The sequence below is a fragment of the Triplophysa rosa genome, linkage group LG4 (assembly GCF_024868665.1).
Source record: "Triplophysa rosa linkage group LG4, Trosa_1v2, whole genome shotgun sequence".
Taxonomy (NCBI): Eukaryota; Metazoa; Chordata; class Actinopteri; order Cypriniformes; family Nemacheilidae; genus Triplophysa; species Triplophysa rosa.
This window is the reverse complement of record NC_079893.1, coordinates 18,894,248-18,921,427: the sequence shown is the minus strand read 5'-3', so window position 1 is coordinate 18,921,427 and position 27,180 is coordinate 18,894,248. Positions and strand designations below refer to the sequence as shown.

General features: G+C 47.6%; 1 protein-coding gene across 1 annotated transcript; it reads left to right on the top strand.

The window, feature by feature from the left end:
- Positions 1–22,247, top strand: LOC130553018 (homeobox even-skipped homolog protein 1-like). Its single transcript, XM_057331755.1, has 3 exons — positions 1–358; positions 1,143–1,378; positions 22,065–22,247. Exons 1-3 carry the CDS (start codon positions 1–3, stop codon positions 22,245–22,247), a joined length of 777 nt encoding a protein of 258 aa, XP_057187738.1.
- The last annotated feature ends 4,933 nt before the right edge of the window (positions 22,248–27,180 follow it).

Below are 27,180 nucleotides of genomic sequence, written 5' to 3'. Positions count from 1 at the left end.
ATGGACAGCAGTAAGGACATGCTGTTGCGCGCTGAGGGTGGTCAGAATGGCAGAACTGGCTCAAATTTGTCGGAGGCTACTGGAGACCCCATGCGCGAGCACACGGACAAACCGATTCACCAGAACAGCCTAAGCCCCGGCCCCGTGCCTTATTCGCGAAACCTAGAAGAAGCGATAAAGGGACAACGTATCGCAAAGTGCGGAGATATGGCACTTGACAGTAAACCCTCTGCACCGGACAGAAAGCTGTCAGACATCCCTAACAAAGATAGCAGCAGCTCAGATGCGGAATCAGACCTCTATGAAGAAATAGATGTCAGCTGTACCCCAGAGAGCATGGATTACCCAAGTGGACACGGTAAACAAAACGATGACTTCATTATTATTTACTTTTTATTTATACGAATAATTGCGTTAATAAAAACAACAAAACCATGTTTGAGACACCCATTTCATCGCATACTGCTAGAAAGTGCATTCGATTGTCATCACCTATTATTTTATTGCAAGATTTTGAATGAGTCAATTACAATGCCACAGTTTGTCTGTGGTGTTGCGTCCAGCCATTTAATTTGTCATGTCATGTAACAGAAACCTCAGTAACTTACCTTTTCGTTTTGTGGAATAATTGGCTATACAAAAACGATGCTCACGAACGCTTAGTTTCTAAATAGGATTACATGATGTTTTCAAATGCTTCACCACAGCCCCTCGGTGCATATTTGCCCTAGTTCCGACTAAATGTATATAAATTGTCAAAAATTGTCATTTCAATAGTGCAGAAAAAAGTAAGGGTTTATATAGAATGCACAATCATGAAAAATAATGCACAATGTTTTCGCATATTTTCCTTAATTTTCCACAAATTCAGTTTTATTAGATTATAGAAAATGGTCATTTATTCATCCTTTCTTCAATGGATTATCAGTCTACGCCATTATTTAGACTGCCTCTGCGTCATCTTCCTAATAATAAATACACCATATTGATTCGAAAAAATTTGCCTATACCATTTGTTTTTAGTAAAATAATAATGAAACTAGAAGAGATTCTCCAGTGGTGACCTTTTTATAATCCGGTATAGATAAATAATTTGTAATGTATGTTAAGTGTTAAAATCTGTCATGTTTGTTGTTTGTAAGGACTGGGAACGAGCTCACCGAACCACGGTAAAGAACTCGGCGTGGATAACAGTATATTGGGTTCAGGCCCTGGGGCTCTCAGCTATGGTTCTGACCAGATGAGACGTTATCGAACAGCTTTCACGAGGGAGCAGATAGCACGACTGGAGAAAGAGTTTTACCGGGAAAATTACGTGTCCAGGCCACGCAGGTGCGAGTTGGCGGCTTCCCTAAATTTACCGGAAACAACCATAAAGGTACTGTATTATTCTATTCTATTTTATAGCAACCCTTTAGGTATTAATAATAAGAGATGTTGGTTTAAATTTAGTTATGTCAATACTTGTCGACCTTGGTGACGGAGCCAGAGCTCCAGGTTTTCCTTCAACATCATGTAAAAACAGATGGTTGCGCTCCCATATTATCATTACTATAGGTCACCTCGAGGGTGTGTTGTTTGTTCAAATGAATGTAACCAATAAGACTATATTTGAAAAAATGGTTGAATTTTTCCTGTTAAGGAGGAATCTTTGATCTTTTGTACTTCTCCGGCAGCGAAAAAACAGACTTTTCTACAAGTGGATATTCTTTATTTTGATTTCTTTTTAAAGTCAACCTCTGAGTATATTTTTCTTTATTTGGATAATTTTACCCGTTAACCTATAATATTTTTAAACGTAGGCTAAATTTTTTTAGATAAATGTTTTGATTAGGGTGAAATATATTTCCATAGAGTTTATTATGATCTATCCACCATTAATTTTTCGTTGTTTACAAACAACATGAACAACCCAACTANTAAAATGGAATTGTAACTATAGTAGTTGAAGGTTAAGTGTTTTTAACTTTTCATTTGGATGCCTTTTCAGTGGTTCAGTCCTGGTTTAGGTCTGGAATTACATTGCATCTCAAAGTTGACTGTTGAAGATGTTCCCAGTTTTCTTGCCATCTTGGAGTTAACTTGGTTTCTTGAAATGTATTTGTAATTTGCCCACTTGTCTTACACATGCACCTTAAAGTAAAATTTTACAGTATGTTTTTCTATTTTAGTCATTATTACCTATTTAGTGATTATGTGTAATTACAAATTATTTGTATTCATTAAAGAATCTGTTTTTATTACAAAGTTGTTGTTGTTTTTAATAATAATTAATATAATCATTGGTACACAGTTCACTAACAATTCTTTACTGTTTCTTCACACTTACGTATACTGTAGAAAAAAGGGTTTTGTTTTACTGTAGGTAAACTATACATTAAGAGTATTTTTCCGTTTTTTAATTACAGGGGAAAGTCAGTGAGTGTTGGTATACCATTAAATGAGTAAAATTGCCCTGTTTATTTATTGTAGGTATACCATTAAAACACAGAAACTGTCCACTTTTCTACTATAGGTATACCATTAAAACACAGAAAATAACTGTTTTCTTAATATACAAAACTTTTAAATAATAGAAAATGTTTAGTTTTTTACAGTAGTTATACCATTAAAAACAGAAAGTTTCTTGTTTTTTTACTGTGGGCACACTGTCAATTAACAGAAAATTTCCATTTTTAATTACGGTAAAAAGTCTGTGTAATAAGCTGCCAGTACTTTTTCCTTTTTTTACGGAATTTTTTTTTACAGTGCATGCAAGGGGACCCGCTGTATGTAGATAGAAATAGCTCATTCTAAGGTAATAAAAACATAACGCTTCATTGTGTAAGGTCTTTATACACATAATTTTGTATATTATATTGCATTACTTTCTATAGATCCTTCAAAAAATTACACATTGGACGAATGAACAAACTAGTTAACATACAACTTTTGATTTTAAAATGTATTATAAATGTAAATATGATTATGTGCTGTAGAATTATTGCTTCATGTTAGTGTAGTATACTATAAATAAATGGAACCTAGGTAAGGTACTTAAGCGATCAAGAATTTTGTAAAATATACACTAATCTGCAGCTAAAATACAAAAATTGGTAAATATATTTTTAACCTAACATAAACCTTTTGTACATTTGAATTATTTGCTAAAGCCTAGCTGTTTCTCAAAACATGAACATTTATGCATTTGGCAGATGCTTTTATCCAAAGCGACTTACATTACATTGTATTATACATTGGTTTCTGACTATTTGCTATCCCCTGGGATCGAACCCATGAGCTTGTCATTGCTTACGCCATGCTGTAACCACTGAAACCACATGAAAGCTATAGCTATAACTATAAACACAAAATCAAACCTTCTGTTATTCAAACTTAAATATTAGAAGGCAACATATTTATGTTTAGAGTTTAAAACTTGTGGAAAAAGGTGTTCATAGTTTTGAGAAGTGAACCTTTCCTTAGATAGCAAATAGAATGGATTTTAGTTGTTAAGCCAAAATATTCTTGTTTGGAGAAAAAGACATAATATGTATTTGACTTCTGAACTGGGGTAAAACATCTCGAGGGAAAGCAAGTCTACTGATAGAGAATCAAAGCACATCTGTTTCTCTCTTACACACACACTTCTCCCTCTCCTTGGAAATAGAAAGCCCTGTGGGGATAGATACAGTTCGACAGAGACGACCTTGTCTTCTATTTATATTTTAAATGCTTATTACTGCACTGTTGCTAACCTGTAAACTCACACACAGGGTTAACCACATCAAAAGTCAAGTTTCTAAGGCCTTTAAGATTGATCTTGTGTTCATTATTTATTCCATAAATGCAATAGGTGGCGCTGTTACAAAACGTATGTCAGGTAAACCTGTACAATCACTTAACACAGATGTGTTTGATGATATCACAGGATTTCGAATTTTCGTCTGGTCTGAGGTTATAGACAGTTTCAAAGCTACAACATAAACATTTCTGATCATTCACGCTTTTGTGGCCCGAAATTAACTTCCGGTACAAATGCGCAAAGAATAGAGTCCCTGATTCGCTTAATAGGACTAGGTGTTATAATCCCACTATTTCAGCACAGTTGAATTGCCCAATAGGATATTTCCCACGCCTTATGCATGACAGGGGGAGCAGTCAAGAATAGAGGAAAGGAGGTCTGAGGTTCCCTTTCTGTCGGTCTCTCGACGTTGTGTCGAACCGACAGAATGGGGTTTGTCTTGAGAACCTATCATCTTCTGAGTATTTAGAAAAGGCCAATTAAAATTGGCGAATGAAATTTGCATGCCGGACTCCTCCCCGGATGTCCGGGTATAAGAGGGAAGCCGGCGTGCTCATTCATTCACCTTTTGTTCTTCAGAGCCTACGCATCTGATGAGCTTCTCTACGATCTTTGGTGATCATTTTTCTGCTGGAATCTACGACGTGGACAGCGGACGGTCCCTTCCTGCAGTGACTCTCCCCTGGGCGTCTCGGCAGTTCCGGAGGTGTTCGAGCAAATTTCCTTTCTAAAAGAGCAAATTTCTCCAGCGTGGCATGTCCCGCTGTTGTCATGGGTGCAACACACTCATCGAGGAGGGGGACGGACACGATGCCTGCTTCCAGTACGCTGGGGCAGACGTTGTGGATACGTCCTGCCCGCACTGCAGGCGGTGACGATTCAGACGTTGCGTCACGGGTGGCTGTGTTCCCATGGGACTCAGCCACCACCTCGTTTGCTCCCCGTTCCGTGGCGGCAGGACTACGGCCCTGCCGTCCGCTACGGCAAGCAGCGAGGGTGATATGAGGATTACTGTGAGCGATAATCCACCAGCCACTGGCTCATGGACTGTTCGCACCTCGTCTCACTCGTCTGACCGTTCCCCAGGAGACTTATTAATCAATCACGTATTCGGACACGATGCGTGATGATGAGATGTCTCTTGCAGCATCGGGGGGTGACGTACTGCCATCCGACTCAGATGATTCCTCGGGCTCCCTCCGGAAAAGCAGCAGAGCCGATCTCCTCCCCGGGGGACCTCCCCCGGCAAGGAATCCGTACTGCTAGCCATCGAACCACCCCCAGGGGGGACGATGGAAAAAGATCAAACCTTTAGTCCCCTGTTACATTTCTGGGAGCATGGGCTTCCCAGACTGTCAGGCTGGCTAGGGAAGATGATCCGTCTCGGCTACGCGATCCAGTTCGCCTCACGCCCGCCAAGTTTTAGGGCATCCGTTATACCTCAGTCAGAGGCTAGGATGCTCCCGTACTTCGGGCCGAGGTCGCCACCCTTCAGGCGAAGGGAGTAATAGCGCCCGTCTCACCAGCCGAGATGTTCAACGGGTTTTACAGCCTGTACTTCATTGTCCCCAAGAAAGGCGGGGGGGCTGCGCCCTATCTTGGGTCTGTGTGTTCTGAACAGGCACCTATACAAGCTGCCTTTCAGGATGATCACGAAGAAGCGCATCCTGACGTCCATCAGGTGTCAGGACTGGTTCATGGCAATCGACCTGAAGGATGCGTACCTCATGTCTCTATCCTCCCTCGACATCGGCCGTTCCTACGGTTCGCGTTCGAGGGACGGGCATATCAGTACAGGGTCCTCCCCTTCGGTCTGTCCCTGTCTCCACGGGTCTTTACTAAGGTCGTGGAAGCCGCCCTCCTTCCCCTCAGGGAAGGAGGTGTGCGGGTACTAAACTATCTCGACGACTGGCTCATCTTGGCTCACTCTCGAGATCTGTTGTGTACACACAGGGACCTGGTGCTCTGGTACCTAGATCGGTTGGGGCTACAGGTCAACTGAGAAAAGAGCAAGTTCTCCCCGGTGCAGAGCATCCTCTTTCTCGGTATGGAACTCGACTCTGACCCCATGACAGCGCGACTGACATCAGAGTGTGCCCAGTCAGTGTTGAACTGCCTGAAGCTTTCGGGCAGTCAGAGGTCCCCCTGAAACTTTTTCAGAGGCTCCTGGGATACATGGCATCTTCAGTTGGGGTGGTCCCCCTCGGGTCGATGCACATGCGACCGCTCCAACACTGGCTACAGAGTCAGGTTCCTTGGAGAGCGTGGCACACCGGCAGCAGGCGTATGGTCATCACGCTTTTCTGCCGACACACCCTAACCCCCTGGTCTCCCATGACCTTCTTGCGGACAGGGGTCCCCTTAGGGATGCCTCCCTGCAGGGTTGGGGTGCCGTGTGCAATGGGCACGCATTGTCGGGGCGGTGGACGGGCCCCCGCCTGCGTTGGCATTTCAACTGCCTAGAGTTGTTGGTTGTGCTACTTGCATTGAGGAGGCTACTACCTCTCATGCAGGGCAAGCACGTTGCTGGTCCGGTCGGACAGCACAGCTGCTGTGGCATATATCATTTGGTGGCATTCGCTCACGGCAGCTAACATGACTCGCCCGGCGCTTCCTCCTCTGGAGTCAGCAGGTGATCAGTTCCCTGCGAGCCACACACATCCCAGGCATCCTGAACCAGACAGCTGATGCGCTCTCTCATCAGTCGACGCCTCGCGGAGAGTGGCAACTACATCCCCGTGCAGTCCGGCTCATTTGGGAGCAGTTTGGCCAGGCACAGGTGGTCCTGTCGCCTCCCCGGACTCCACCCATTGTCCTCTTTGGTACTCCCTGTCCGAGGCACCCCTCGGCATGGATGCCCTTGCGCACAGCTGGCCGCGGGACAAGCGGAAGTACGCCTTCCCCCCCAGTGAGCCTCATTGCACAGGTCCTGTGCAAGGCCAGGGAAGAGGGCATCAAGTTGTACTAGTTACGCCCCATTGGCCTAACCAGGACTTGGTCAGGACATCCAGGACATCCTGCAGGGCAATGTGTAGGACCGGCAGCCGGTAGGGCGTACGCCTGCGAAAGCCCTTCCCCCTTCCTTTAGGGGGATCAGCGGCTATTACGCCTCCCCTCTTTCCCCCACTGGGTAAAGAACAGGCATTTTATCCATCACTAGCACCTTCCTCGGGGCAGGCTGGGCAGAGCAGCCCTGCCCCCTTAGGCCGGGGAACAGTTGAGTTATCTCCCACATAGCTCTAACCGGACCTAGTGCTCCAGACGTGGTAACCCCCCCTCCGTGGGCTGTTCCGTCTGATGTATCCTCATGAATGGTTCCCACCTCGGCAACCCATGACCTCCCTAGGTGGACTCCCACCTTGCGGTTAACTCCTGCAGTCCGCACATTTTCCCATGAGTTCTCCCCTGATGGTGAGACCATGTGGTGTCTCCACTAATTCCTCCCTACGGTAGGTAGTGGTCTCTGCAGCGTTTTTCCCCCGGGGGGGAATAATGCTTACCCAGTGGCCCTTACGGTGCCGGGCGGCTTCTCGCTGTTTAGAGAACTAGGCCTCCGCCCGTGACGGCCGGTGGCAGGGGCTTCCCAACTTTTTGGTAAAGCTCTGGGTCCCCCTTCCTCTCCACTGGATGGTCATAATTTCACGTTAGAGCTGTGGCGTCTTCCATAGGAACCCCATTCTGTCGGTTCGACACAACGTCGAGAGACCGACAGAAAGGGAACGTCTTGGTTATGGATGTAACCTCAGTTCCCTGATGGAGGGAACGAGACGTTGTGTCCCTCATGCCACAACACTGGCCGCCCACCCCAGCGGTTGGGGGAGGATGCTTAAGGCTCCTCAGACCAAAGGTGAATGAATGAGCATCCGGGGAGGAGTCCGGCATGCAAATTTCATTTGCCAATTTTCATTGGCCTTTTCTAAATACTCAGAAGATGATAGGTTCTCAAGACAAACCCCATTCTGTCGGTTTGACACAACGTCTCGTTCCCTCCATCAGGGAACTGAGGTTACATCCATAACCAAGACGTTATCTGCCCAACCAGACATAAGATTGCCCCCCAGTCGAGCCACGCTAGTACCAGGCCTGAGACAGGGGATGAATTGCACTTTATGATTGACACTGAATTCTGACCAAATGTGAATTTGGCTGCTAATTCATTTTGGACCTTGCAAAGGCAAACAGTACATAAGCACCATACCAAATAATTTGTACTGTATGTATAGTATATTGAAGTATTCTAAGTTACAAACTGACTAGACCCATACAAAAACCTGCATTGTGTAATGTAATACATCACAGACATTGGTACTTGAAGTCACTTCAAAACTCTCATATTAACACAGCAAAGGCTTGCGTTTGGGAGAGTATCATTTATAAAGCAATCAACTGTGTCACTATTTAAATACGTGAGTGTGCTAAGCCATGGACATCTTTGCATGTTTAAGAGTGGGTGCTGGATGTGCTTGAGTTGGATATGTCTCACATACCGCCTAGGGCTTTAGTGACAGAAAAAAACTTAAATGACTCATCCACTCAAGTAGTGGATTTCAGGTCACAACGCAACGAAAACATTTAACCATTTGCTTAAAGCTAAACATACACCTATGACATATTACATTATTATTATCACATTGAATTTCATGTCACAATGCATGAAGATGTAACAATGTATTAGTGATAACCTTTATGAAACCTCTTAGATACACTGACCAAAATTATAAACGCAACACTTTTGTTTTTGCCCCCATTTTTCATGAGCTGAACTCAAAGATCTAAGACTTTTTCTATGTACACAAATGGCACATTTCTTTCAAATATTGTTCACAAATCTGTCTAAATCTGTGTTAGTAAGCACTTTGCTGAGATAATCCATCCACCTCACAGGTGTGGCATATCAAGATGCTGATTAGACAGCATGATTATTGCACAGGTGTGACTTGGGCTGGCCACAATAAAAGGCCACTCTAAAATGTGCTGTTTTATCACACAGCACAATGCCACACATGTCGCAAGTTTTGAGGGAGCATGCAATTGGCATGCTGACTGCAGGTATGTCCACCAGAGCTGTTGCCTGTGAATTGAATGTTCATTTCTCTACCATAAGCCGTCTACAAAGCGTTTCAGAGAATTTGGTAGTACATCCAACCGGCCTCACAACCGCAGACCACGTGTAACCACACCAGACCAGGACGTCCACATCCAGCATCTTCACCGCCAAGATCGTCTGAGACCAGCCACCCCGACAGCAGCTGCAACAATCGGTTTGCATAACCAAAGAATTTCTGCACAAACTGTCAGAAACCGTCTCAGGGAAGTTCATCTACATGCTCGTCGTCCTCATCGGGGTCTTGACCTGACTGCAGTTCATCGTTGTAACCGACTTGAGTGGGCAAATGCTCACATTCAATGGCGTCTGGCACTTTGGAGAGGTGTTCTCTTCACGGATGAATCCCGGTTTTCACTGTACAGGGCAGATGGCACACAGAGTGTATGGTGTCGTGTGGGTGAGCAGTTTTCTGATGTCAATGTTGTGGATCGAGTAGCCCATGGTGGCGGTGGGGTTATGGTATGGGCAGGCGTATGTTATGGACAACGAACACGTGCATTTTATTGATGGCATTTTGAATGCACAGAGATACCGTGACGAGATCCTGAGGCCCATTGTTGTGCCATTCATCCACGACCATCACCTCATGTTGCAGTATGATAATGCACAGCCTCATATTGCAAGGATCTGTACACAATTCCTGAAAGCTGAAAACATTCAGTTTTTGCATGGCCAGCATACTCACCGGACATGTCACCCATTGAGCATGGTTAGGATGCTCTGGATCGGTGTATACGGCAGCGTGTTCCAGTTCCTGCCAATATCCAGCAACTTCGCACAGCAATTGAAGAGGAGAGGAACAACATTCCACAGGCCACAAGCAACAACCTGATCAACTCTATGCAAAGGAGATGTGTTGCACTGCGTGAGGCAAATGGTGGCCACACCAGATACTGACTGGTTTTCGGACCCCCCCAATACAATAAAACTGCACACTTTAGAGTGGCCTTTTATTGTGGCCAGCCTAAGGCACGCATGTGCAATAATCATGCTGTCTAATCAGCATCTTGATATGCCACACCTGTGAGGTGGATGGATTATCTCGGCAAAGGAGAAGTGCTTAGATCTTTGTGTTCAGCTCATGAAAAATGGGGGCAAAATCAAAAGTGTTGCGTTTATACTTTTGATCAGTGTAAAAGTCAAATGCAGTTACACTTTCCCATTCGTAAAACATCAGAAACACAGAACAACAGATACAACAACACTGATATCAGCATTTTATTTAGTGCCTTGAAAGATAAATCATTTTTCTTTTCCACAAGAGCTGGCAAAATAACTCTCTTCTCTCACCATGTATTTCGTACAAATGACAGAATCACTGGAATCATTCACAGTGCATGTGGTTGAGTAGCTAAGTACACCCAATCCTCTTTGCACATCTTGTGCTGAGACCAATTCTTGATTCATTTATCATCAAGCATTTGGTGACTCCAAACACTGTTATTAATTTATTTCTCAGACTCACAACCATATAATTTATCTATTGGATCATTATAATCTGTGCATGGAAGTTAATTACACTTCCTATAATGCTAAATACATTATAATACAGCAGCACGTCACCTGATTGGTGCATAATTACAGTACCATGAGCAAAACTAGACGACAATGAAAGCAAACATCAAAACCAATAAAAATGGGTGAATAAGACATCTTTCTCAGCCAAAAGCTGCATATCCTGTTCAGTTCACAAGACTGAATAAGAACAGATTTAGCTGGGAGATATAATGTAAATGTTTAGCTCTCTTAGAACGCAATATTGATGCCACAAAACAGACATTAGATCACATTTTAACACCAGCACATTTAAATGGAATTCAACAGGTAAAAGAAGCATTTTATCCAAAGCAACCAATCTCATGACAATATTTGTTACACTGGTGGGTGGAAAGTTACCCTGGAAATCATTTCACAGTACTTTTAGATATTACTATTTAGGAAGCAACTTTCTTAGTAAACTTTAACATTTTCAAGAATTTAGTGGTAATCTATTGCACGCAGATCTATTAGAAAAGACATCAGGATAGGAATGAAATAAATGGAATATATCAGAATGTTTAAACATCTTGCAACATTAAAAAAAGCCCACATCATTTATTTAAAAAAATCTGTGAACATTTGAAATGTTTCATTTGACCTAGGACTGTTCAGAAGCGAGATTAAAATGAAAGCCACCACAAATACATTATTACACATCGGAATCACAAATTTGTCACAAACAGAACAGTTGGATGAAATATCCCCAGGGAGAGAAAAGGTGGGGGAGGCACCACCGAGGCACCTGGCATGAAGGTAATTCATCTCTTTTGTGAAAAAATCTAAACACAGTGTTTCAAAATGCACAGTAGAGAAATGAAAAACGAAGAGCTTAGCCAGACAAATTTTGGCCCCGCTTATCCCTGCTTCAGTTTGTGTATACACCATTAGATGCGGTAGGCAGAAGGAGGAAAGACACTGACTGATGGCCAAAATAACACGATGTATGAGCCGCACAAGATATACAACTATAATAATAAAGACAGACGCAACATCTCATGGTGGTAACTGAGAGAATCAACAGAGGCTGGCTTACATTTGCTCAGTTTGGAGAGCTTGAGATTTCACATATAATCCTTTTATCCAGCGATTGTCTTTATTCTGTGTTGATAAAATTCAAAGGAAAATCAGGGCTCCCGTTGCAACGGTCCTGATTCATTAAGCACCCAAAAAAGCTTAGCAGAATACGTGATAGCAGGTTATTAGTCAAAATCATGAATTTCATCCGCTTAGTTCGGAAAAAAAGACTTTTGAGAGTTTCAGAGTTAAGAGGAAGAAAAGAACAGGTTAGCCTTATCAGGACGGAAAACGTGTTAGAATGTGTGACGGATATGTTGAGGTCCAAGTCAAGTCACTCTCTTGATTCTGAAGAGCTTTTGAGAGCTTAAGGGACTACCTACCAAAACTTGCGCCTCAAAAAACGAACACTGTGATGATAACGAAAAGATTTACAGACAAAGGGATAATTTCAAGAGAATTTGGCAACTGGGGCAACCAACTTAAAAACTTAAGGCATGAGGTTAAAATGTTCTTCAGGTTGACTCTGTATGAACTGCGGGATGAGGCCAAGGTTTCACTGAGCAGCACTGCCGGATCAGAGATATTCCAACCAAAAGCTCAGTGCCAGTTTGATGTTCTCTCAGGCCTTAAGGAGGTCTACTAAAGCACAGCTCTCTTTCCACAGCCTGGCCTGCAGCTGTTCGTCATAAGAGATGGCTGATGATTCCGTCTTGCGACCGTTGTACAGATACAGTCTGCCAATCCCCTCCAGCTCGGAGGCAGCTGCAGCGTAGATGGCCGTGGATGCTCCTTCTGCAGGAGTCTGTGGATGGACAGAGTTTTTAATCAGAGATGATGGATTGAATCACAACTCATATCAAAGAAAGATCGTTTTGAAGGAAACTGCTATTTGGGACTATTTAAAAATGCATTTGTCATATATGCCAGACTAGTCAAATTTATTCGATACTGTGTGTGACGAGCATTGCAACGTTTCATGTTTGCAGTTGTGTTCTATTCGGCACTTGAAGTCGAACTCAAGTACTTGACATGTATCCTTAGCTGCAAGTTCTGGTAATTGCCACTTATACATGTTGTTGACAGCAGCAAATCAATTGAATCCATACTGGGGCTGTTTTAATAGAACAAAATCTTGACTTTTTAAATCCACAGTCAAAATAGAATAAGTACAGAGGCATTCACACAAGATGTGTTCAACAACAGCTGGGTAAAAAGTTAACTGAATGAAAACAGACTGCAGACGTCTGGGAGATGTTTTTGCTTGGCGCAAAACAGAACAACAGAGTTGTCTGTCTAGCGCATGTTTACAGAGACTTTTAACCTAGTGGTGCATTGAAGTTATACATATTTATTAATATGCATGTTCCCCAGGTATCAAACCAACAACCTTTGTGCTACTAAAGTAATGCTCAACTAATAGAGCAACAGGAACCCAATATAATTACAAACTTCAATGGTTATTTATTACAATTACTATTCTAATTACAGATGTTACGGTTCCTTTACGCATCACAGCATCTAAAAGTTGAGCTGCACACAGTTGGTGAGATTGATATGCAGACTGTCGGTTAGAATATGACCTCCAGACGGATCAATTACACGGGATGGCCAATTTTCACCAGCCGCGCCAGACTTCAAACGACTCTCTTTGAGGCCAGGCGATTGGGTTGAGCACTGTTTTTCTCTTTTCCAGATCTCATTTTAGGGAATTTAGATGAAACTACAGGAGCCACAAGGTTTTTCTATACTGAGCTGAATCAATACAACCAGTGAGTGGGAGAAAAGCTTTTCTCTTAAAGCTGTTAGTGTAAGTTCTTACTGTAGGGGACTACGTGCTTGAAATGCAGCAAAAGCTGAGGTACAAGCTCATACTGTTTAATATCTAGGATTTTTTTGCTTGGTTAAACCACTAACAACCAAAGCTTTACACTGTTCAGAAAAGATGCCAGTTGTGCTGTTGGTGCACTGTAAAAAACGATTCTGGAGGGTGTTAAATACAACCCATTAAAATCAGTTAAATTTTACCTAAAAATATTGGTCAGCAAATAAAATATATAATAATGGGTACATTCTACCTACACTACCTACTTTTTATGAGTAATAATGGCAACTTAAAAAAACAAGGTAGTTCCCTTATAGCAAACAAGTGCCACTGCAAGCGGGGATTGGAATCATGAAGCCTTTCGATTCGCGACAGATGTGCCGTAGTTTTTTCAACTTCTTATCCGAAGCATGTGATAACAGAACTCTACCTATTCTCTTTTAAAGGTTACGCTTTTTATGTACAATGAGGAGTCCAGATTTAGAAAGGTGAGAGCAAGACACCCTACACTAAGAGGATATACAGATGCATAATGTTTCAAAACATTTATACAAATAAATTGTAATAACATTGGGCACAGCATTTCAATAGTTCTTTACCTATTTGCATATACATGGTGAAGAGAACGTCTTGGTTACGGATGTAACCTCGGTTCCCTGATGGAGGGAAGTTGGCGTTGTGTCGAACCACAGAATGGGGTTTGTCTTGAGAACCTATCATCTTCTGAGTATTTAGAAAAGGCCAATGAAAATTGGCAGAATGAAATTTGCATGCCGGGCTCCTCCCCGGATGTCCGGGTATAAGAGGGAAGCCGGCGTGCTCATTCATTCACCTTTGGTCTGAGGAGCCTTAAGCATTCTCCCCCGACCGCTGGGGTGGGCGGCCAGTGTTGTGGCATGAGGGACACAACGTCTCGTTCCCTCCATCAGGGAACCGAGGTTACATCCGTAACCAAGACGTTCCCTTTCTGTCGGTCTCTCCACTTGTGTCAGAACCGACAGAATGGGGTTCCTATGTGAAACGCCACAGCACTGAGCCGCGTCACAATCTCATGCGGAGCGACGTTGACTGGCCTGGGCGAGTCAGACGAAGCACGCTAACGCGAAATTATGACCATTCCAGTGGAGAGGAAGGGGGACCCAGAGCTTTACACAAAAGTTGGGAAGCCCCTCCTAACCGGCCGTCACGGGACGGAGGCCTAGTTCTCTAAATGGCGAGAAGCCAGCCCGGCACCGTACGGGCCACTGGGTAAGCATTATTCCCCCCCGGGGGAAAAACGCTGCAGAGGCCACTACCTACCAGTAGGGAGGAATTAGTGGAGACACCACATGGTCTCACCATCAGGGGAGAACTTAGGGGAAGAATGTGCGGACTAGGAGTTAACTGCAAGGTGGGAGTCCACCTGGGGAGGTCATGGGTTGCCAAGGTGGGAACCATTCATGAGGATACATCAGACGGAACAGCCCACGGAGGGGGGTTACCACGTCTGGAGCACTAGGTCCGGTTAGAAGCCTATCGGAGATAACTCAACTGTACCCCGGCCTAAGGGGGCAGGGCTGCTCTGCCCAGCCTGCCCCTGGAAGAGTGCTTAGTGATGGATGGAATGCCTGTTCTTTACCCAGGGGAAAGAAGTGAGGCGGGATCGCCACTGCTCCCCCCGGAGGGGGAAGGGCTTCCGCAGGCGTATGCTCCTACCGGCTGCCGGTCCCACACCTTGCCAGGATGCGGGCTGACACCGGTTCCGCGTCGTAGGTATTAGAACCTCACGGAGTTGTTAGGCATCGCTCCAACCCGCAGCTCTGCAGATGTCTGGCCAGAGAGGCGCCCTGAGCCAGCCACGAGGGGTGAGCCTCACCCCCAACGGGCAGGGGCGAAAAGATGAGTATGCCCTAACGAGGGCATCCACGATCCAGTGCGCCACCTCTGTTTGGAGACAGCCCTCCTGCTGACCTCCGAAACAGACAAGAGCTGCTCAGAGCTTATGGGCTCTGCGTCGCGGTCCAAGTAGAGGCGCCGTGCGCGTACTGGACACAAGCGAAGATAGGTTGGGTCTTCCTCCCCGTGGGGAGCGCCTGCAGGTTCACCACCTGGTCTCTCAGGGAGAGTGGTGGGAACCTTGGCACGTAGCCGGGGGGGGTCTCAAGATCACGTAGAGAATCCCGGCCCCGAGTTCTAGGCAATCTGTGGACACAGGGTGCTTGCAGATCCCCTACCCTCTTGGAGGTGAGCGCCATGCGGAAAAACCGTCTTTATCAAGACTGAGAAAGAGCGGCAACCCGAGAGGCTCGAAGGGGGCGGGGCCTCTGGTGCCCGCCACCTAGGTCGCAAGAGGGTACGGAGCGCGGATAAGGTGGTCACCCTCTCGCGCCCCTTAGGAACCTAATGACCAGGTCGTGCTGTCCCAGAGGCTACCCAGCACTTCGGGTCATGATGACCAAGCCGGCCTAATATGTAGCGGCTACATACATTCCCAGTGTGGAGGGGGAGAGGTTACTCCCCCGCTCTTCTTGAGGACGGGACAGCTCGTACCCGACCGAGCGACTCCGCGGGTCTTCTCGGCGAGAAGAGCACCAGGACGAGAAGAGGCGCCACCTATGGGCGTATAGCCGCCCAGTGGCGAAGCCCTTAGCCTGAGTGACGTCCCAACCGGACTGGGGGTGGGTCACTCAGGATCTCCTCGTCCCGTCCAGACATGGAGACCAGGTTTTGCCTGGGATGCCGTAACGTGCCCCTTCCCCTGGGGAAGCTGTCGCCAGGGGGAGCGGCCAGGGGGGAGTTGTTGTCAGAGCCTCAGCTCCGAGAACCAAGTCCTGGTTAGGCCAAAGGGGCGTAACTAGTACCACTTGATGCTCCTCTTCCCTGGCCTTGCACAGGACCTGTGCAATGAGGCTCACTGGGGGGAAGCGTACTTCCGCTTGTCCCGCGGCCAGCTGTGCGCAAGGGCATCCGTGCCGAGGGTCCTCGGACAGGGAGTACCAAAGCGGACAATGGGAGGAGTCCGGGGAGGCAACAGGACCACCTGTGCCTGGCCGAACTGCCCCCAAATGAGCCGGCTGCACGGGGAGGGAGTCGCCACTCTCCGCGAGGCGTCAACTGACGAGAGAGCGCATCGCTGTCTGGTTCAGGACGCCTGGGATGTGTGTGGCTCGCAGGGAGCTGATCACCTGCTGACTCCAGAGGAGGAGGCGTCGGGCGAGTCATGTTAGCTGCTGTGAGTGAAAGAAACGCCACAGCAGCTGTGCTGTCCGACCGGACCAGCACGTGCTTCCCTGCACGAGAGGTAGTAGCCTCCTAAATGCAAGTAGCACAACCAACAACTCTAGGCAGTTGAAATGCCAACGCAGGCGGGGGCCCGTCCACCGCCCCGACACTGCTTGCCCGTTGCACACGGCACCCCAACCTTGCAGGGAGGCATCCCAAAGGGGACCCCTGTCCGCAAGAAGGTCATGGAGACCAGGGGGTTAGGGTGTGTCGGCAGAAAAGCGTGTGACCATGCAGCCTGCTGCCGGTGTGCCACGCTCTCCAAGGAACTTGACTCTGTAGCCAGTGTTGGAGCGGTCGTATGTGCATCGACCCTAGGGGGACCACCCCCGCCGAGGATGCCATGTATCCCAGGAGCCTCTAATGTTCAGGGGGACCGCTGACTGTCTGAAACTTCAGGCAGTTCAACACTGATCGGGCGTGCTCTGCTAGTCAGTCGCACTGCCTCTGGGAGGCCGCGTGAGGGCGGGCTTCCTGTCGCGGGTCTCGCGCCCCCCCGGGGGGTGAGCGGGGCCGCTCTGAGGACAGAGTCGAGTTCTACCGAGAAAGAGGATGCTGCTGCACCGGGGAGAGCTTGCTCTTCTCAGTTGACCTGTAGCCCCACCGATCTAGGTGCCGGAGCACCAGGGCCCTGTGTGTACAAACAGATCTCGAGAGTGCTGCCAAACTGCAGCCAGTCGTCGAGATAGTTTAGTACCCGCACACCTCCTTCCCTAGGGGAAGGAGAGTGGCTTCCACGACCTTCGTAAAGACTTAGTGGAGACAGGGACAGACCGAAGGGGAGGACCCTGTACTGATATGCCCTGTCCCTCAACGCGAACCGTAGGAACGGCCGATGTCGAGGGAGGATCGAGACATGAAGTACTGCTCCTTCAGGTCGATTGCCATGAACCAGTCCTGACACCTGACGGACAGTCAGGATGCGCTTCTGCTGATCAACCTGAAAGGCAGCTATTGTGTAAGTAGTGCCTGTTCAGAACACACAGACCCAAGATAGGGCGCACCCCCGCCTTTCTTGGNCCGACACACCCTAACCCCCTGGTCTCCATGACCTTCTTGCGGACAGGGGTCCCCTTTGGGATGCCTCCCTGCAAGGTTGGGGTGCCGTGTGCAACGGGCAAGCAGTGTCGGGGCGGTGGACGGCCCCCCGCCTGCGTTTGCATTTCAACTGCCTAGAGTTGTTGGTTGTGCTACTTGCATTTAGGAGGCTACTACCTCTCGTGCAGGGAAGCACGTGCTGGTCCGGTCGGACAGCACAGCTGCTGTGGCGTATTTCTTTCACTCACAGCAGCTAACATGACTCGCCCGACGCCTCCTCCTCTGGAGTCAGCAGGTGATCAGCTCCCTGCGAGCCACACACATCCAGGCGTCCTGAACCAGACAGCTCGATGTGCTCTCTCGTCAGTGACAGCCTCGCGGAGAGTGGCGACTCCCTCCCCGCTGCAGCCGGCTCATTTGGGGCAGTTTCGGCCAGACACAGGTGGTCCTGTTGCCTCCCCGGACTCCTCCCATTGTCCGCTTGGGTACTCCCTGTCCGAGGTACCCTCGGCACGGATGCTCCTTGCGCACAGCTGGCCGCGGGACAAGCGGAAGTACGCTTCCCCCCAGTGAGCCTCATTGCACAGGGCCTGTGCAAGGCCAGGGAAGAGGAGCATCAAGTGGTACTAGTTACGCCCCTTCGGCCTAACCAGGACTTGGTTCTCGGAGCTGAGGCTCTGACAACAACTCCCCCCTGGCCGCTCCCCCGGCGAACAGCTTCCCCAGGGGAAGGGGCACGTTACGGCATCCCAGGCAAAACCTGGTCTCCATGTCTGGACGGGACGAGGAGATCCTGAGTGACCCACCCCCAGTCCGGTTGGGACGTCACTCAGGCTAAGGGCTTCGCCACTGGGCGGCTATACGCCCATAGGTGGCGCCTCTTCTGTCCTGGTGCTCTTCTCGCCGAGAAGACCCGCGGAGTCGCTCGGTCGGGTACGAACTGTCCCGTCCTCAAGAAGAGCGGGGGAGTAACCTCTCCCCCTCCACACTGGGAATGTATGTAGCCGCTACGTGGCCGCTCGTGTCATCATGACCCGAAGTGCTGGGTAGCCTCTGGGACAGCACGAGCCTGGTCATTAGCGTTCCTAAGGGGCGCGAGAGGGTGACCACCTTATCCGCGCTCGTACCCTCTTGCGACCTAGGTGGCGGGCCCAAGAGGCCCCGCCCCCTTCGAGCCTCTCGGGGTTGCCTGCTCTTTCTCAGTCTTGTAAAGACGGTTTTTCCGCATGGCGCTCACCTCCAAGAGGGTAGGGGATCTAGCAAGCACCTCTCGTGTCCACAGATTGCCTAGAACTCGGGGCCGGGATTCTCACGTTGATCTTGAGACCCCCCCCGGCTACGTGCCCAAGGTTCCCACCACTCTCCGAGAGACCAGGTGGTGAACCTGCAGGCGCTCCCCACCGGGGAGGAAGACCCAACCTATCGTGCGTTGTGTCCAGTACGCGCACGGCGCCTCTACTTGGACCGACGCAGAGCCCAAAGCTCTGAGCAGCTCTTGTCTGTTTCGGAGGTCAGCAGGAGGGCTGTCTCCAAACAGAGGCTGGCGCACAGGATCGTGGATGCCCTCGTTAGGGCACTACATCTTTCTTTCCCCTGCCCGTTGGGGGTGAGGCACACCCTCGTGGCTGGCTCAGGGCGCCTCTCTGGCCAGACATCTGCGAGCTGCGGTTGGAGCTATGCCTAACAACTCCGTGAGGTTTAATACCTACACGCGGAACCGGTGTCAGCCCGCATCCTGGCAAGGTGTGGGACCGGCAGCCGGTAGGAGCATACGCCTGCGGAAGCCCTTCCCCCTCCGGGGGGAGCAGTGGCGATCCCGCCTCACTTCTTTCCCCTCGGGTAAAGAACAGGCATTCCATCCATCACTAAGCACTCTTCCAGGGGGCAGGCTGGGCAGAGCAGCCCTGCCCCCTTAGGCCGGGGTATCAGTTGAGTTATCTCACGTATAGCTCTAACCAGGACCTTAGTGCTCCAGACGTGGTAACACCCCCTCCGTGGGCTGTTCCGTCTGATGTATCCTCATGAATGGTTCCCACCTTGGCAACCCATGACCTCCCCAGGTGGACTCCCACCTTGCAGTTAACTCCTGTCCGCACTTCTTCCCACTAAGTTCTCCCCTGATGGTGAGACCATGTGGTGTCTCCACTAATTCCTCCCTACTGGTAGGTAGTGGCCTCTGCAGCGTTTTTCCCCCGGGGGGGAATAATGCTTACCCAGTGGCCCGTACGGTGCCGGGCGGCTTCTCGCCATTTAGAGAATTAGGCCTCCTCCCGTGACGGCCGGCTTGGAGGGGCTTCCCAACTTTTTGTGGTAAAGCTCTGGGTCCCCCTTCCTCTCCACTGGAGGTCATAATTTCGCGCTTAGCGTCTTCGTCTGACTCGCCCAGGCCAGTCAACGTCGCTCCGCAGAGATTGTGACGCGGCTCAGTGCTGTGGCGTTTTCATAGGAACCCCATTCTGTCGGTTGACACAATGTGGAGAGACCGACAGAAAGGGAACGTCTTGGTTACGGATGTAACCTCGGTTCCCTGATGGAGGAACGGAGACGTTGTGTCCCTCATGCCACAACACTGGCCGCCCACCCCAGCGGTCGGGGGAGGATGCTTTAAGGCTCCTCAGACCAAAGGTGAATGAATGAGCACGCCGGCTTCCCTCTTATACCCGGACATCCGGGGAGGAGCCCGGCATGCAAATTTCATTCGCCAATTTTCATTGGCCTTTTCTAAATACTCAGAAGATGATAGGTTCTCAAGACAAACCCCATTCTGTTGGTTCGACACAACGTAGCGTTCCCTCCATCAGGGAACCGAGGTTACATCCGTAACCAAGACGTTTGTGCGCAATAATATCAAGGTAAGAATATTTTTGAAACTGCTTCCCAAATAAGTAAGTACAAATATTTGATGTTTTCTTGAATTAGTTAATACATTTTTATTCACATATCGTCTTATTTGGCTGTCCTGATTCCATATATACTTATCTGGATCGCTCATGTAATAACAAGCGTACTGTCTTTTAACCGGAGATTAGGTAGAGCTTACATTTAGTTAGCACTTCATTCATGATGATATAAAGAGTACAAAACTACCGCTGCACAACCTGTCACGAATGGAGACTCAGATTTAATGCCGGAGCGTGACTGTCGATTCGCAGGTCGTACTATATATTTCGGTATTCTCCTTTTTTAAGTTGCCATTATTACTCATAAAAAGTAGGTAGTGTAGGTAGAATGTACCCATTATTATATATTTTATTTGCTGACCAATATTTTTAGGTAAAATTTAACTGATTTTAATGGGTTGTATTTAACACCCTCCAGAATCGTTTTTTACAGTGCACCAACAGCACAACTGGCATCTTTTCTGAACAGTGTAAAGCTTTGGTTGTTAGTGGTTTAACCAAGCAAAAAAATCCTAGATATTAAACAGTATGAGCTTGTACCTCAGCTTTTGCTGCATTTCAAGCACGTAGTCCCCTACAGTAAGAACTTACACTAACAGCTTTAAGAGAAAAGCTTTTCTCCCACTCACTGGTTGTATTGATTCAGCTCAGTATAGAAAAACCTTGTGGCTCCTGTAGTTTCATCTAAATTCCCTAAAATGAGATCTGGAAAAGAGAAAAACAGTGCTCAACCCAATCGCCTGGCCTCAAAGAGAGTCGTTTGAAGTCTGGCGCGGCTGGTGAAAATTGGCCATCCCGTGTAATTGATCCGTCTGGAGGTCATATTCTAACCGACAGTCTGCATATCAATCTCACCAACTGTGTGCAGCTCAACTTTTAGATGCTGTGATGCGTAAAGGAACCGTAACATCTGTAATTAGAATAGTAATTGTAATAAATAACCATTGAAGTTTGTAATTATATTGGGTTCCTGTTGCTCTATTAGTTGAGCATTACTTTAGTAGCACAAAGGTTGTTGGTTTGATACCTGGGGAACATGCATATTAATAAATATGTATAACTTCAATGCACCACTAGGTTAAAAGTCTCTGTAAACATGCGCTAGACAGACAACTCTGTTGTTCTGTTTTGCGCCAAGCAAAAACATCTCCCAGACGTCTGCAGTCTGTTTTCATTCAGTTAACTTTTTACCCAGCTGTTGTTGAACACATCTTGTGTGAATGCCTCTGTACTTATTCTATTTTGACTGTGGATTTAAAAAGTCAAGATTTTGTTCTATTAAAACAGCCCCAGTATGGATTCAATTGATTTGCTGCTGTCAACAACATGTATAAGTGGCAATTACCAGAACTTGCAGCTAAGGATACATGTCAAGTACTTGAGTTCGACTTCAAGTGCCGAATAGAACACAACTGCAAACATGAAACGTTGCAATGCTCGTCACACACAGTATCGAATAAATTTGACTAGTCTGGCATATATGACAAATGCATTTTTAAATAGTCCCAAATAGCAGTTTCCTTCAAAACGATCTTTCTTTGATATGAGTTGTGATTCAATCCATCATCTCTGATTAAAAACTCTGTCCATCCACAGACTCCTGCAGAAGGAGCATCCACGGCCATCTACGCTGCAGCTGCCTCCGAGCTGGAGGGGATTGGCAGACTGTATCTGTACAACGGTCGCAAGACGGAATCATCAGCCATCTCTTATGACGAACAGCTGCAGGCCAGGCTGTGGAAAGAGAGCTGTGCTTTAGTAGACCTCCTTAAGGCCTGAGAGAACATCAAACTGGCACTGAGCTTTTGGTTGGAATATCTCTGATCCGGCAGTGCTGCTCAGTGAAACCTTGGCCTCATCCCGCAGTTCATACAGAGTCAACCTGAAGAACATTTTAACCTCATGCCTTAAGTTTTTAAGTTGGTTGCCCCAGTTGCCAAATTCTCTTGAAATTATCCCTTTGTCTGTAAATCTTTTCGTTATCATCACAGTGTTCGTTTTTTGAGGCGCAAGTTTTGGTAGGTAGTCCCTTAAGCTCTCAAAAGCTCTTCAGAATCAAGAGAGTGACTTGACTTGGACCTCAACATATCCGTCACACATTCTAACACGTTTTCCGTCCTGATAAGGCTAACCTGTTCTTTTCTTCCTCTTAACTCTGAAACTCTCAAAAGTCTTTTTTTCCGAACTAAGCGGATGAAATTCATGATTTTGACTAATAACCTGCTATCACGTATTCTGCTAAGCTTTTTTGGGTGCTTAATGAATCAGGACCGTTGCAACGGGAGCCCTGATTTTCCTTTGAATTTTATCAACACAGAATAAAGACAATCGCTGGATAAAAGGATTATATGTGAAATCTCAAGCTCTCCAAACTGAGCAAATGTAAGCCAGCCTCTGTTGATTCTCTCAGTTACCACCATGAGATGTTGCGTCTGTCTTTATTATTATAGTTGTATATCTTGTGCGGCTCATACATCGTGTTATTTTGGCCATCAGTCAGTGTCTTTCCTCCTTCTGCCTACCGCATCTAATGGTGTATACACAAACTGAAGCAGGGATAAGCGGGGCCAAAATTTGTCTGGCTAAGCTCTTCGTTTTTCATTTCTCTACTGTGCATTTTGAAACACTGTGTTTAGATTTTTTCACAAAAGAGATGAATTACCTTCATGCCAGGTGCCTCGGTGGTGCCTCCCCCACCTTTTCTCTCCCTGGGGATATTTCATCCAACTGTTCTGTTTGTGACAAATTTGTGATTCCGATGTGTAATAATGTATTTGTGGTGGCTTTCATTTTAATCTCGCTTCTGAACAGTCCTAGGTCAAATGAAACATTTCAAATGTTCACAGATTTTTTTAAATAAATGATGTGGGCTTTTTTTAATGTTGCAAGATGTTTAAACATTCTGATATATTCCATTTATTTCATTCCTATCCTGATGTCTTTTCTAATAGATCTGCGTGCAATAGATTACCACTAAATTCTTGAAAATGTTAAAGTTTACTAAGAAAGTTGCTTCCTAAATAGTAATATCTAAAAGTACTGTGAAATGATTTCCAGGGTAACTTTCCACCCACCAGTGTAACAAATATTGTCATGAGATTGGTTGCTTTGGATAAAATGCTTCTTTTACCTGTTGAATTCCATTTAAATGTGCTGGTGTTAAAATGTGATCTAATGTCTGTTTTGTGGCATCAATATTGCGTTCTAAGAGAGCTAAACATTTACATTATATCTCCCAGCTAAATCTGTTCTTATTCAGTCTTGTGAACTGAACAGGATATGCAGCTTTTGGCTGAGAAAGATGTCTTATTCACCCATTTTTATTGGTTTTGATGTTTGCTTTCATTGTCGTCTAGTTTTGCTCATGGTACTGTAATTATGCACCAATCAGGTGACGTGCTGCTGTATTATAATGTATTTAGCATTATAGGAAGTGTAATTAACTTCCATGCACAGATTATAATGATCCAATAGATAAATTATATGGTTGTGAGTCTGAGAAATAAATTAATAACAGTGTTTGGAGTCACCAAATGCTTGATGATAAATGAATCAAGAATTGGTCTCAGCACAAGATGTGCAAAGAGGATTGGGTGTACTTAGCTACTCAACCACATGCACTGTGAATGATTCCAGTGATTCTGTCATTTGTACGAAATACATGGTGAGAGAAGAGAGTTATTTTGCCAGCTCTTGTGGAAAAGAAAAATGATTTATCTTTCAAGGCACTAAATAAAATGCTGATATCAGTGTTGTTGTATCTGTTGTTCTGTGTTTCTGATGTTTTACGAATGGGAAAGTGTAACTGCATTTGACTTTTACACTGATCAAAAGTATAAACGCAACACTTTTGATTTTGCCCCCATTTTTCATGAGCTGAACACAAAGATCTAAGCACTTCTCCTTTGCCGAGATAATCCATCCACCTCACAGGTGTGGCATATCAAGATGCTGATTAGACAGCATGATTATTGCACATGCGTGCCTTAGGCTGGCCACAATAAAAGGCCACTCTAAAGTGTGCAGTTTTATTGTATTGGGGGGGTCCGAAAACCAGTCAGTATCTGGTGTGGCCACCATTTGCCTCACGCAGTGCAACACATCTCCTTTGCATAGAGTTGATCAGGTTGTTGCTTGTGGCCTGTGGAATGTTGTTCCTCTCCTCTTCAATTGCTGTGCGAAGTTGCTGGATATTGGCAGGAACTGGAACACGCTGCCGTATACACCGATCCAGAGCATCCTAACCATGCTCAATGGGTGACATGTCCGGTGAGTATGCTGGCCATGCAAAAACTGAATGTTTTCAGCTTTCAGGAATTGTGTACAGATCCTTGCAATATGAGGCTGTGCATTATCATACTGCAACATGAGGTGATGGTAGGATAGGTGGTATAATCCCACTATTTCAGACAGGTTGAATTGCCTAGGATATTTCACGCTTATGCATGACGGGGAAGTAGTCAGAATAGAGGGAAGGAGGTTGAGTTCTTTCTGTCGTGTCTCTCAACGTTGTGTCGAACCGAAAGAATGGGGTTTGTCTTGAGAACCTATCATCTTCTGAGTATTTAGAAAAGGCATATTTGAATGAAATTTGCAATGAGGTCCTCCCCGGATGTCCGGGTATAAGAGGGAAGCCGGCGTGCTCATTCATTCACACTTTTGTTCTTCAGAGCCTACGCATCTGATGAGCTTCTCTACGATCTTGGTGATCATTTTTCTGACTGGAATCTACGACGTGGACAGCGGACGGTCCCTCCTGCAGTGACTCTCCCCTGGGCGTCTGGCAGTTCCAGAGGTGTTCGAGCAAATTTTCCTTTTCTAAAAGAGCAAATTTCTCCAAGCGTGGCATTGTCCCGCTGTTCTCATGGGTGCAACACACTCATCAAGGAGGGGGACGGACACATGCCTGCTTCCAGTACGCTGGGGCAGACGTTGTGGATACGTCCTGCCCGCACTGCGGGCGGTGAGATTCAGACGTTGCGTCACAGGTGGCTGTGTTCCCACGGGACTCAGCCACCACCTCGTTTGCTCCCCGTTCCGTGGCGGCAGGACTACGGCCCTGCCGTCCGCTAGGCAAGCAGCGAGGGTGATATGAGGATTACTGTGAGCGATAATCCGCCAGCCACGGCTCACGGACTCGTTCACACCTCGTCTCGCTCGTCTGACCGTTCCCCAGGAGACGGTCCGCCGTCTTATTCCTCAACACGTATTCGGACACGATGCGTGATGATGAGATGTCTCTTGCAGCATCGGGGGGTGACGTACTGCTCATCCGACTCGACGATTCCTCGGGCTCCCTCCCTCGGGGGGTCGAGCCCAGGAAGAAGCGGACGTCGAAGATGTCGCCATGCTTTCCCGGGCCGCCGTGAGTGTTGGGTTGCAGTGCCCGCACTGCCTCTCACGACGCTCGCGGCTGGCTACATGGCGCCTCGGGTTTGAGCGCAGTGCCAGTGTTTACCGGAAGTGCATGAGGAACTTAGTAAGACCTGAACGCCCCCTTTCCGGCACGTTCACGTCATACAAAGTTCGGTCACCCTCTCTTCCCTCGAGGTGAGACAGCTGAGAGGATACGTGTCGTCCCCCAGGTGGAGTTGCCGCCGCTGGTGCACTCGTGCCCGTCAGGCGGCGGCCACTGGGGGGACTCGACCTAGACTCCCAGTCCAAAGCATGTGGGGTCTCGGCATCCCGGTGTCGAGAGCTACAATTGTGGCAGGACCAAGCTGCCTCTCTCTCCACGCTATGGCTCCTGCCAGGCCAGGGCGTTGAGAGAGCTTCCACGGGGTAAGACCGACACAACAGATCTCGAGAGTGCGCCAAACTGAGCCAGTCGTCGAGATAGTTTAGTACCCGCACACCTCCTTCCCTGAGGGGAAGGAGGGCGGCTTCCACGACCTTCGTAAAGACTCGTGGAGACAGGGACAGACCGAAGGGGAGGACCCTGTACTGATATGCCCGTGCCTCGAACACGAACCGTCGGAACGGCCGATGTCGAGGGAGGATCGAGACATGAAGTACGCGTCCTTCAGGTCGATTGCCATGAACCAGTCCTGACACCTGACGGCAGCCTCAGGTCTGCTTCCCAGCAGCCCTGGTCCTCTTTGACGCCCTCCAGCTCTGGCGCCCCCCACTCAGGCGGCCCCCCTGGAGGAGACAGCGAAGAGGAGACCATCGCGCCATCAGCAGCCGCGGTGAAGCGGCCCTCATGGGAAGAGCTCAGGGGGATCAAGGCTACCATTGGGCCCGACCCCAGCCACATCGCTGGGAAGTCGGATAGGGACGGATCCTGCCCCGTCTCTCCATCTGCTGGCCCCCTCCGGGGGGCTAGCGCCCACTTACTCTCAAAAAAGGAGAGTTTCCTCACTCTCTGGGTTATCACAGCCGCTCCCACCCTCTGCACGACGGTGAACGGCAAACTCGACGTTGCGTCATGGCGAAGCGCAATGTCAAGTATAAACACCAGCCCTCAGCACTCTCAGTCAGACAGTGCATTGAGCTGCGCAGTCGCCAAGCAGGAAAAACAGCAGAGCCGATTTCCTCCCCGGGGGACCTCCCCCGGCAAGGAATCCATACTGCTAGCCATCGAACCACCCCCCGGAGGGACGATGAAAAAGATCGTACCTTTAGTCCCCGTCTCATTCTGGGAGCCTGTCCGGCTTCCCAGACTGTCAGGCTGGCATGGGAAGATGATCTGTCTCGGCTACGCGATCCAGTC